The sequence below is a fragment of the Stegostoma tigrinum genome, chromosome 4, assembly GCF_030684315.1.
Source record: "Stegostoma tigrinum isolate sSteTig4 chromosome 4, sSteTig4.hap1, whole genome shotgun sequence".
Lineage (NCBI taxonomy): Eukaryota > Metazoa > Chordata > Chondrichthyes > Orectolobiformes > Stegostomatidae > Stegostoma > Stegostoma tigrinum.
In genome coordinates this window covers 96,939,682-96,952,837 of record NC_081357.1, presented here as the reverse complement: position 1 = coordinate 96,952,837, position 13,156 = coordinate 96,939,682, and the positions used below count along the sequence as shown (strand labels likewise).

At 40.5% G+C, this 13,156-nt stretch overlaps 1 protein-coding gene across 1 annotated transcript in view; it reads right to left on the bottom strand.

Moving 5' to 3' along the window:
* Nucleotides 1-12,831, bottom strand: part of LOC125452387 (G protein-coupled receptor 137Ba) — a 41,896-nt gene extending 29,065 nt beyond the window's left edge. The window contains exon 1 of the mRNA XM_048530698.2: nucleotides 12,403-12,831. Within this exon, the coding sequence (XP_048386655.1) occupies nucleotides 12,403-12,747 (345 nt within the window). The 5' untranslated portion in view covers nucleotides 12,748-12,831. The remainder of the gene's footprint in view (nucleotides 1-12,402) is intronic.
* Between the last annotated feature and the right edge of the window lie 325 nt (nucleotides 12,832-13,156).

Sequence of the window (13,156 nt, the reverse complement as noted above, 5' to 3'; positions counted from 1 at the left end):
ACTACCTCTTCCCTGTAGTCCAGCATCATTTCCCTTCAGGTAATTAGCCAGTTCCCCTTGAGCGAATGATTGACTCTGTCTCCATCACAGTCTTAGGCAGGGGAGGCAATGGACTGCGAATGCAGAGAACCAGAAAATGTTCTGGCGATCTGGTTTTGAACCCTGCTGTGGCAGATGGTAGACTGTGAATTCAATAAATATCTGGAATTAAGAACCTAATGATGACCGTAAATCCATTGTTGATTGTCAGAAAAAACCATCTGATTCACTAATGTCCTTTAGGGAAGGAAACTGCCATCCTTACCTGGTCTGGCTTATATGTGACCAAACCCACAGCAATGTGGTTGACTCTTAACTGACCTCTGGGCAATTAGGGATGGGTAATAAATGCTGCCTGGCCAGTGATGCCCTCATCCTATGAATGAATAAAGAAAAAAAAACTGCAGATCTTAATTACACACAGTAAAGAGAATTACATCTCTACTCTGAATATAGTTATCAATGCTGTGATGCACAAAAGGTGCAGGCATAGAGATGTCAAATCATATGAAAGTGGAGCCTGGGTTTGCACGGCTTCAAGTAAAATGCCTTTTCTTAACATCTCTATATATAGTTATGTCCAATAAAGCCTGTGTGTGTTCAATCACAAGTCTAAATCTCATCTACTACAATCTGTGTGAAACTATTTCTCTGCATGAGACAGGAAGCCAGGGTCTCATCTGCCCTCTCTGGTAAATGTAAAAGATGCAAATGGCATAATTTTGATGAAAAACGGTGGAGTTCTTAAAATCCCTACAATGTGGAAGGAGGCCATTCAGCCCTTCGAGTATGGACCAACCCTTCAAACAGCTTTCTACCCTATCCATGTAACCTGCATGTACCATGGCTAACCCCTGAACCTGCACATCTTTGGACTGTGGGAGGAAACCACAGTACTTGGTGAAAACCCACACAGACATGGGGAGAATGTGCAAACTCCACAAAGAGAGTCACCCAAGACTGGAGTCAAACCCCATCCCCAGCACTGTGAAGCATGAGTGCTAACCACTGAGCTCAATTCTTCCTCATTTCCTCGTCAAAATTTATTCTTTCAAGCAGTAGCACTGAGAAAATCCTATTTGATCAATATCAGTTTGCTGTTTGCGGGCACTCATTATAAATTGGTTTCCCTTCAGTAAGACAGTGACTGTATTTCAGAAGAACTGAAAGTGACTGCAAAGCACGTTGAAATCAATGTCCCCTTCATATTGCATGGCTGTGTGGCCGCTCTGAGTTTGTGTGCATGCCAGCACTTCGACTGCCCATCCCAGAAGAAGCTGCCCCACACAGACCTCGGTCTGCGCAGTGCCAGCAAAAATTAGAGAGAATGTAGCTTGAGATGTCTTGTGGTTGTGAAAGGTGCCTTAGAAATGCAAATATTTTATTTTTTCTGAGCATCAAGAAATCATCTCTATACTACCCACAATTTTCTGCCCTTTTCCTGGCATATGCTCCTGTTCTGGAGATACTGTGCAGGAACACTTCCAAAGAACTCATCCTTATGTTCTTTCATTTCAGTTTTCCATTTAACTTTTTTTCAACGATTTGATTTGCCTGATCCGAATTAGTGTGGCAAGGAATACAAAATATCCTTTGTAACAGTAGGATTAGCACGAAGCAGTTTGAACAGGTTAATTCCAGTCACTTGAATAATTTCAGTTCATGTTTAACCAGGAAATACTGAAACAAGACTTCAATCTTTTATCAGGCTGTGAAGAAAGACTGTTGTTTGTATAGTACCTTTCATGACAAAGCATCCCAAAGCTCTTTGCAAACATTTTTTACACATTTGAATTATAGCCAATACTGAAACATGGGGAACAAATTTTGTACAAAGTTCCACAAACTAGCTGATTCGATAAATGAACAGATAATCCATTTTGCATTCAGCTGAGAGGGTAGTCAGGACTTCAGTTTAACGTTTCACCCAAAAGACAGTCCCTGCAACTGTGCAGTATTCCGTCAACATTCCTTCGAAATGCCAGGCGAGGTCCAGGTGAACAGAAGAAGGACTTCGGTGACATTTTCAAGACCACACTGGCAAAGTGCAGCATTCCCACAGACACCTGGCCCAAGACTGTCGCAAGTGGAGGAACAGTATCGAGCACCTCGAGACTTGCAATCAAGAAAAAGCGGGAGCCAGACGAAAACAGCGAAAGGACCTCGTTGCCACACTAATGCCCCACGCACTCCTTTCCTCGACCACCTTCTGCCCCAAATGTAACAGAGCTTGCGGTAGCTAGATTGATCTGTACAGCCACCCTGAGAGTGGAAGAGAGTCATCCTCTTCTGTGAGGGACTGTTGTTGCTAATGATTACCTCAGCATTGTATGGTGCTATGAAGCCGTGCTTTGTGAAAAATTAATTTATGGATTTTTAATACAGGTACCTGGAAACCAACAACTGAACTTTTAGAAAGACCAAACCTCATTTTGATGACTTTGAATCTTGCTCAAAGACAGCCATGCATTAAGCACTGGTACACCTTCTATATTACAAATCCATGGAATCCACAGATGGAATCTTAAAGAGATGTAAGCAATGTAGGCAATGTTGAGATCTGGGGCAGAATCAGATGAGAATCCAGCAAAGACCTATCTCAGTGTCAGGGGCATTTGCTTCATCTTTTATGCTTTTGCTGTGCGGCACGATGAGTTTCTCATTAGGCAGCAACAAGTTGTCATTTAAGGGAATTATAGCCTATTAGAGTCACGACTCAATTAATTAATATTCAGCATACGATCTTCCCAATACATCAAACAAGCTAGATGTCAGGAAATAATGACCTGAAAGTTGTAATGGGTACCTGGTGACTTTAGCTTACCAATTACTCCAAAGGATCTCCACGTTGGACATCCGGCTCAGAGCACATTCCTTGGCCACTGGCTATATGTGCACAACGTTCATAGACATTTTCACCTGACATATGCTAGCCTCCAAGAAGCATCACTGCACATCTCTGATCCACTTACAGTATACTTTTGCACTTCAGTGCTGTATCAGGAACTATCATTCTAATGGTGAAGCAAGGGCACTGTGTGCTCAGGGATAGGCACCCAGCTCACAGACTGGACCAAGCTGAATCCTGAGGCTCTTCACTTGCTGTCATAGATGTCAATCAAACTGAGTTTGCCTGGATGTTCACAGCATCCCTGCTTCACATTGCCTTGCCTTTGGGTACTTTACCCCTCAGCCTGAGATACTGGGCTCACATTACTTTAGTCTCACTTTGCCAATCAGTGCAGACATAAAGGTTGCCATAGTTGTCAGCAGACCTCAAACAGAATTCAGAATATGGTAGATGAACTGACGGTCCAAATTGAAGTAAATGAATTTGATCTCATAGTCGTTATGGAAACATGATTACAAGCAGATCAAAACTAGGAACGTAACATTCGCAGACATTTAACCTTTTGGAAAGACAGGACAGATAGAAAAGGTGGTGGGATAACACTGTTAATAAGAAATGAAATGAGTTGCGGGAGACAATCTAGGCTCAGATGATGTAGATTTAGGCAGATATAGAACAGCAAAGGAAAGAAGACATTGGTAGCAATAACATACAGCACCCCAAACAGTAGCCACTCTGTAGGAAAATCTATAAAACAACAAATAGTAGGAGCATGTAAAAGTGCTGAATAATAATTATGGGTGACCTTTGTATTTTTCAACCATCACGTTGAATGGGGTAATAAAATTAGAAAGGACAGCTAAAACAACAAATTCATTGAGTGCAATACGGCTAGTTTTATAGAGCAATATATCATGGAGCCAACCAGGGAACAGGCTATCTTGGATCTGGTAATGGCTAAAGTGGCAAGTTTATTAAATGACCTCAGAGTAAAAAAAAAGTCCCCTAAGAAACAGCAATCATAACATGATATACTTTGATATTCATCTTAAGAGTGATAAAGTTGTGTTGAAAACAACTGTGTTCCACTGAAATAAGGAGAATTACAATGAAAGTGATACAGTTAGCTAAAGTGGATAGATTAGCAATATTGACAGTAAGCAAGCAGCGGCAAATATTTAAGGAGGTCATTCATGACTCTCAGCAAAAGTACATCCCAGTAAGATTCTAAGAGAGGCATAAACCTAAACATGGCTAAACAAAGATAGTAAAGGGAGTATTAAGTTGTAAGAAAATGCATATGTAGAGGCAAAAGTCAGTAAAAGCCCCAAAGATTGGGATGAATTCAGAAGCCAACAAAGGGGACTAAAAAGATAATAAACAGAGAAAAATAGACTATGAGTGCAAAGTTATGAGGAATATAGAAACTGACAGTAAGAGCTTCCTTAAATATATAAAAAGGATGAGAGAGATCAAAGTGAACGTAGGCCCTTAAAAATGAATCTGTGGAGACACTTAATGGGGAACAAGGAAATGGTACAGGAGTTAAAAATTATTTAAAAATCAGTCTTTCTGGTTGAAGGTACTTTGAACGTCCGATTAATGTTAAAAAATATGGGTGAGGAATCAAGTACCGTCACCATCACCATACTGGACAGGCTAACGGAGCTAAAGGCAGATAGCCTCGCAATGATGCTTGCATCCTAGGATCCCAAAAGAAGTAGCTACAGTGATAAAGGATGCATTAGTTGTAATATTTTAAAAATCCTTGGATTCTCACCCCTATTCAAAAAGGGACGGAGCTGAAAAGTGGATAATTATAAGCTGATTAGCCTAACATCTATTGTTGGAAAAGTTTTGGAATCAATTAGTAAGGAAACATGAGCTGAACATTTAGAGAATCATAATCTAGTCAAATAGATTCAGCATGGCTTCATCAAAGGGAAATCATGTCTGACTAATTTATTAGAGATTTTGAGGAAGTTGCATTGGATTTTCAGACGGCATTGGACATGGTTCCTCACAAAATGTTAAGTAATAAGATAAAGATTCCATAATGGTGGAGGTATTATATTGGCGTGGATAGAGGATTGACTAATGATCATGAAAGAGCAAGTGGGGATAAGAGGTTTCTTTACAGGCTGGCGTCCTGTAACCAGTGGGATTCAACAAGGATTAGTGCTGAAACATCAACTGTCTCCAATATACTTTGAGGAAGGAAGCGAAAGTGCTGTCACCAAATTTGAAGACAACACAAGAATAGGTGAAAAGGCAGGTTGCGAGAGGGATAGAAGCAATCTACAGACAGATATTGATGGATTATGTATCTAGGCAAAAAGTTGGCAAATGGAGTGTAATGTGGAAAAATGTAAAGTTGTTCATTTTGGAAGGGTGAACAAAAGGAACGGAGTATCATTTAACTAGAGAAAAACTGCAGAAAGTTGTAACACAGGGTGAATTGAAGGTATTTGTACATGAAACATGGAAATCTAGGACACAAGTGCAGCAGATAATCGGGAAAGTGAATGGAACGTTGGCCCTTATTTCAAAAGGGTTGGGCTATCAAATTAGGTAAGTCTCACTGCAACTGTACAAGGTGCTCGTGAGACCACGTCTGGGGTACAGTGAGCAGTTTTAGTCACCTTATTTAAGGAAAAGATATTATTTTGTGGGGGCAGTTCAGAAAAATTCACTAAGATAATTTCCTGGTATGGGGGAATTGTTTTATGAGCACAGATTAAACAGGTCTACTCACTGGAATTTAGAAGAATGAGAGGTGATTTCATTGCATCATATAGGATTCTTAAGGGCTTCACGGGTTAAATGCTGACAGGATATTTCCCCTCATGGGAATAAGAGGGCATAGCCTCAGGATTTAGGGGTGCCAATTTGAGACTGAGGTAAGGAGGAATTTCTTCTGTCAAAGGATTGAATATCTTTGGATCTCTGTGCCACAGAAATCTGTGTGAGCAGAGTTCTTGTACATATTTAAGGCTGAGGTAGAGAGATTCCTGTTCAATGGGGAATCAAGGGTTATGGAAAAAAGGTGGGAAATTGGACATGAGGAGTGTTGGATCAGCCATGATCCGGGTGGTAACCTCAGACCAGGCTGGCATATTCTGGTGTGTGGCCTCCATTGCTGGTCCTCAGGGAAGAGGAAGTCCTGCCTCTGCACTACCTCACCCAGTAGGACCTCCGGCTCCCTGCCTGTAAAGCGGACAATTTTGCCACATCGAGGGCAAATGTCAAGAGCCATGCAGGACTTGGCTGGTCTGACAGTGTTTGACTAGGTGCACAGTGGGCTTTTAAAGATGGCACAGTCACAAGTGAGGCCAGTCTTTCAATGGATATGCTCTGATAAGGAATTGTTCCAGGTCTGGCACATGATAAGATGGAGCTGGAATCAGCTATGAGGGATGCCACTGGTGGAGAGTTAAGTATTTAATGAGGAGGGTTTGGTAAGATATAGCAAGAAAGCTCGCTGCACCTTGTGGTAAGAATCTCTCAAAAATAAAACTCCATGTACCTTGCACTTAGCCAAAGAAAGCCTTAAGATTCAGTCCCATGTATCTGCATAGTCTCACCAGGAAAAACAGCCTTGAAGGCATATGAATGGGAGCCATCTCTTAACCCATCAGCAAAACATCCAGAAAGTCACATGGAAACTCAACTGGGTGAAGCCAAATTATCAGACACAGTTCTGAAGAAAAGTCATACCAGAATCCAAACATTAACTCTGTTTCTTTCTCCACAGATGCTGCCAAATTTGCTGAGTTTTCTCCAGAGCTTTCTGCTACTATTTCAGAACTCCAGGATCAAATGTATTTTACCTCTACATTAGATGTAACGAATTGGACAATGGGACTCTTGCTATGGAAGGAATTTATCAACTTTTCATCGAATCATGTAAACCAGACAGCTGGAATCCACTGTGAACTGTCATATTTGGGGTAGCTGAGTAGTTGGAGAGAGGGTCATGCAACAAATTAGTTACTCCTTTGTTTCAACACGTACTTTCTCTGCACAAGAGAGCGAGATCCTTGTGTGGGCATTTCTTTCTCCCTATAACTTGCAAATTTTGAACCCTGCCTGCTGTTTTTTGACTCTCAACAGGTTTTTAAAAAAAGCTCACTCCAGCAGCTGCTTTCTGTAAAAGTCCAAATAAGTCATTTGACTACATCTTGTCTAAGCCACCCTGATGCTGACTTCAGGTGGACCTCCGAGCTCAACTTGAACCAAGCCACTGATCTTCAAGATCTGTTAATTATTGTTGACGTTCTTTATATACCATTTTATTTTACCAGACTTTATGTTGCTTAACCTTTCCTGACACAGTCATTTCCTTTTGTGTGAACTCTGATTATATCTGTGAAAGTTGGAACATTTTCTTAATTTCCTAAGTCTTGCTAATTACAATAAAATGTTATTCTCTTCCTTCTACGAAACTCAAAAAAATCTGCCTGTGTCTTTTATAGTCATGTCAACAATTAAGTATTCACTGAATCATAAATATAGCCTTTTTATTGAAGAAAATAATGCAAAAAAATCTACTGCAGTCAGATGAGTGGAAAAATAGCAAACCACTCTTCCTGTACTCATCTAGTCCATTGTAAGTGACAGCCTGGATAATGTAGACAAATCTTTAGAATGATCCTTAAGCTCAAACTTTCTGACTCAGAGGGGACAATCTACTGAACCAAAAAGCTTGGTATTCACATTTGATTCACAAAATAAATTAGACCACTATCAGAGTTTGTCTGGTGGGTTATGTGATCTCAATGTTTGTGTCAAGGCTTTACCAATAAATTCACGGTTTTACCATCTCACGTACATGTTGTGTTGGCATGGGATGGGAATAAGAAGGGTTTCACATCAAGACATGCTGCCTGTGGAGGGTCGTCTACTTTGTCAGGCTCATCTAATCAAGTGTGAAGGGTAATTGTGAAATTCAGGCTAGCACACAGGCACGCAGGGTCACATGGCTATGTTTAGGAGCTACATAGGCTTTCATGAGGCTCTGACAGGGATTTAGTTCGGGTTCCTGTGTCTGCTGTCAATGGAAATGTCAGACCAAAATTCCGGTAATCCCTTTGCCATAGTTATATATAGGTATGTAATCAACACTATTAAATGCTATCATTTACCAGAACCACTGTTTTAAAGTGGAATACAATGAAAGCGGAATTCCCCAAGAATATCTGCTAACAATTATGTAACTTGGAAAATCCCCAGAAGCATTTCAAGTGGAATGAATGATATTGCTGAGATAGTCTTACATGTGTAGCATAAAGTAACAAGAAAAATGTTCAATTAATTTGCATCTGGTGTTTGTTGAGGGAGCAATGTTGGTCAGGTTATCAGAAGCTCTCCTTTTCAAAAAGTGCCATAGGGTAGTCAAATTTTTATCCAATTGAAGCTTTCAATATTTCATTCTAAGAACAACAAATTGACCATGCAGACCTTTGTGTGCTGTCTGGAATTAACAGCCAGCTCAAGTGGCTTTAGCGGAGGCAGTGAAGTCCTCAAGCTGCAGATGATTTTCAATATTAAGCAGCAAGACAGACCCACCACAGGCTACAGAAGGCACAAAACAGAACCGAAATCACCAGCCATTGGAGAAATGCCAAAACCTAGTTTAAACTTCTGCTTTCGTTCCCCTAGTGATATTCTATCAGAATACAATGACATTAAATCCATTCTCTTATCAAGCTTCCTTTTTAAAACCAAATGTGACTTTCTACTCAATTTACCCCAACATTTTTTGCCATAATGAGGAAAATCACTAGAGTCTTCACATAACTAAAGTCGAGCATGCTCCCTATGATTCGAATAAATCTCCTCTGCACATTCTCCAAGTTTTGTCATCCTTCCCAAAGTGCAGTTGCCTAACTGATCACAATAATCCAACAGAGGCGCAGCCAGCGTTTTTTTAAACCCTTTATACCACATGCCTTTATTTATAAAACCAAGGCTCTTTAATGCTTTTCACAAACTTTCTCAACCTGTTTCATACACATACTTTCAGGTCTTCTGAATTTATTGATGTACTTGTAAAAGTAAAGTCACCAGAGTCCTAGCAGACCATGGCACTGTTCCCTCAATAAAGAGAGATGACCAGTGATGGTTTAACCTAAGGGTCACCATGCTTCACGTTAGGGGAGAGGTTGAGAATGAGAGTCCTTGATGGTAACCTCAGCTGGTGCAGGAATTGAACCTGCTCTGTTGGTCTTACTGTACATTGCAAACTGGCCGTTCCAGCTAACCGACCCTTTACAATACTGCAGACCCTAGCTTGCATTTTCTCTGTTATCAATCCTTGTTGCAGCAATTGCCAATTCATTAGCAGTAATGACAGCCAATGTGGGAAGGTTGAATCTGAACAACATTGTCACCCTGCCATAACTTTCTTGTGATATTGTCTCCTCCCATGGATTTGCTTTAGCCAATAAAGACTGGTTTTATTTAGCTGCTGAGCTTTGAAAATTCTTTAACATTGTGCCTGCACAAATTAATCATTTTTTTTGTCTCTAAATTCGGTGGTCCTTCTTCCCAAGCATACAAATGCCCTTAACAAAGTGTGCTTCCCTCCAGTTAACCAAATAGTTCAACAAATAGATTTATGTTTACTATTGATGGCATTGTTAGTACCTAATTCCCAATACCAGTCTAACATCATTCTCAGTGTACAGTGTAAGTCACAATCTAAACAACAGGAAGTTTGAGATTATGTTACTGCAGCAAGTACAATCTGCACGTTTACATCCTTTGAAATAGAGAAGTGTTGCAGCGATTTCAAGAACTGTGAAAATTTGTTATAAGTGACAGTTATCCTGGCTATGAGAGATTAATATTCTTCCCTTCACCGAATCACTGAGTCACTTCAACACTGGAAAGGTCAAAGCTGTTGTTTCAGGTCTAGGAGCAGGAACAGGCAATTCAGCCCCTCAACGTTGCTCTGTAATTTGATACAATCATGGTTGATCTCATGTTGGCCTCAACTCCATTTTCCGGTCCACTCCCCCGAACCCTTTAACCTGTTACCGACTAAAAATGGGTCTATCTTCTCCTTAAATTTTTTCAGTGTTCTGGCATCCACCAGCCCGGCATAATGAATTTCACACAGAATCACATCCCTTAGAGAGAATTTAATCCCTCCTCACTTCTGTTTTAAATCTGCTACCCCAGAATCTGGCCTCTCGGTTTAGATTGCTCAAATAAGGGAAACATTTCGTCTACATATACTTTGTAAATTCCCTTTAAATCTTACATACCTCAACTGGATCGCCTCTCATTCTTGTAAACTATGCACAGTGTAGGCCCAAACAACCTAATTTCTCTTCATAAAACAAACTCCACATCTCTGGAATCAGTCTAGTCAAGCTCTTCTGATCTGCCTCCAATGCAACTACATCCCTCCTCAAGTAAAGGGACCAAAACTGTACACAGTACTCCAAGTGTGCCCTCACTAATGCCTTGAACAGTTGGAGCAACATTACCATAGTTTTACACTCTATTCTTTTGGCAATTTAGCGTCCCCTCCACAAGAATTCTGTGGTCAGCTCCATCCCCAGTTACTGTCTCTTCAGCAATTTCAGCATCCTATTGACCCTGATCTAAAGTTCCAATCCCATATCCCCTAGACCACTAAGACCATTAGAATTGTAACAGCATTCCTCTTTCACCCTGCTTCAACTCATATGGTGTTTGAAACACTCAACCATACTTTTGTAATTAATGCTGTTGAGGCCAGTACCCACCACCACGCCCCCAATCCACCACCCGCCACAAACTAAAACTCTCTAAATCCCACTACTGTCCCCCCAAACCCCGACAACTCTGCTTCCCACATTTCTCTGAAATACATGTGCTTCTTCAGTTCGGGTTTATATAGCATAGTCTGTACTTCCTTCACTTCGCCATTTGTGCCATTTCTTAGCTGCCTAAGCCCTAAGCTCTAGAGTTCCCTTCCTAAGCCTGTCAGATTCTTTTTTGGTTTTTATGATTTACCTTAAAGCCTATCTCTTTCTGACCAAGTTTTTGACCATTTCCTGTCAATTATGCTCCTGTGACAATGCCTCAGGATGTTTTCTTAATTTAAAATGGTTTTTAAACATGATTTATTATTGTATTGTCTCCCTCACCTTTGTCAATTTCACATTCTGCATTTCTTTATCTTTCCAATTAAAAGAAAATCCAGTTTTAAAATTTTTTAAAAACTGGGAACAGTTTGCAGTTGATTACATGCAATCCTTCAAAAACCACAAAGTACTTGTCATTTTGCGTCCCAGTGTCAGTGTGAAATATGTTATAATCCTGCAAGCCACAGTTATATCACATATTCTCTCCATTTACTACCTTCAGTAACCAGGGACGTCATAAATGCAAATCTGTCTGCTTACTTTTTGGACACTCATACTTTCATCATAACAACTGACGAAACTAATAAACTGGAGAGTTAATACCCAGCAGGGTTAGGTTGGTATGAAAGCAGACTGAAATGGTATGTTGTTGGGCATTTGAATCACCGTTCACTATCCTGCTAACGAGGGCAGCTTCCGGTTGAAGGCACCATGCAAAAATGTGGAGTCGGTGGAATATAGTGCAAGGTAACCTTTATCTGACACCAACTTAGAAAGAAGCACAGGTGAAGGACTGGAAATATTTCTTGACAAATTTACAGACGATGTTTCATATTCAGAGAACGATCTGGGAAAATTGTCTTCTGGATTTGTCTTCTTGGTTACCTTGCACCTTTCCCTGCCCCATTTCTCTTCTGTATCTAGTCTTGGAAAAAGTCAATTGATGAAAGATAGCAGTTGCAGCTCATGGCATTACTCAGGCTTCTGAGTCAGAAAATCGTTAAAAACCTATTTCAAAAACTTCAGTGTATAATCCAGACTGTCATTCCACTGCACTACTATGGAATCTCCATATTTAAGAAGGGGTGTTAATGGTCCTGTCAGGCGAAAGATCCCATGGAATTATTTGCAGTCAGGAGGATAACTCTCCTGGTGGCACTCAGTCAGGATCCAGTCATTTATTTCATTGCTGTTTGTGGGAGCTTGCTGTGCATAAATTGGCTTCCTTATTTCTCACATCACTATGGAGACCACACTTCAAAAGAGCTTCATTGACTGCAGAGTGTTTTGGAATAGCCTGATGTGGTGAAAGGCACTACAGAAATGCAAACTTCTTTCAGACACAAACTCATCTTGCACAAAATTTGCGGGCCTCCCTCCAGCACAGTGGGACCACAGTTATACTGCAAGCCTATTATCTCTTGATCAGTTACAAATCTTGTCACAAATTGATTCACAGGAGCAAGGCAGCTTTTGAAATGTCATGAGAAAGGGAGAGAATGTATTTGAAAAACAAATTTAATTTCTTCCCACTTAACAGGCCAACTTCAGAAAACAATCCTTTAAAAACATATTTCAACTGAAAATTGATAGCCACTCATTTTAACAACTGGCAACCTTCTGGAGCAAGAAAACAAATACATCATTACTCACCTGAGTGAAGTATAGATTCATCAGACTTAAGGTGAAGAACTGGAGGCAAACTGGGAAACAGTAAAGTAACCAGAAAACAAAGGGACCAAATGAGTTAGCTAGCACAAAATCTTTGAAATAAAATGAAAAAAGGATGGTTCTCAGAGCAGCCCAGAGCAGGCAGAGAAAGAGGAACACCGTCTGGTAACTAAACCTCTTGTGTTTGTAGCGCAGAATAAGCCAGAGCTGTGCATACACAAAAATAAAAAGCAAAGAGTAAAAGGCAGTGTAAGCAACAGTCAACCCCAGCTTCACAAAGGCAGGGACAGCAGGCGACAGAGTCGGAAGGGGCATTTCTACATCCATAAATTTGTTCTTCGTTCTTTATAGTCTCTCCAGCCATAGATCTGTTTTTTTTGATCGGCTGAATCAAACAACCCTCTCAACTTCCTGCTTCTGCAACTGGAGACAGCCTCCAGAAGCACATGACCAAACCAGAATGATTCATTAAATCTGAGGTTTTGTCGGCACTTGGCAGGAAACTCAAAGCTGTCCATTTTCTGCGCCTGCACTTAGAATGTATTCATTTTTGGCAGGGCCACACAGGCTGGGCATCCACTAACAGTTCAAATATGACAACAACGTAAGTTCCATTCAATCCAAGATGAAAAATCTTCAATCTTTGCACAACAAACCTTCTAACAATTGCCTGTTTGGAATAGAGACCTGAGAATAATTTAGATTAAATTTTGAAAAATGTTTATACCGAGGTTTT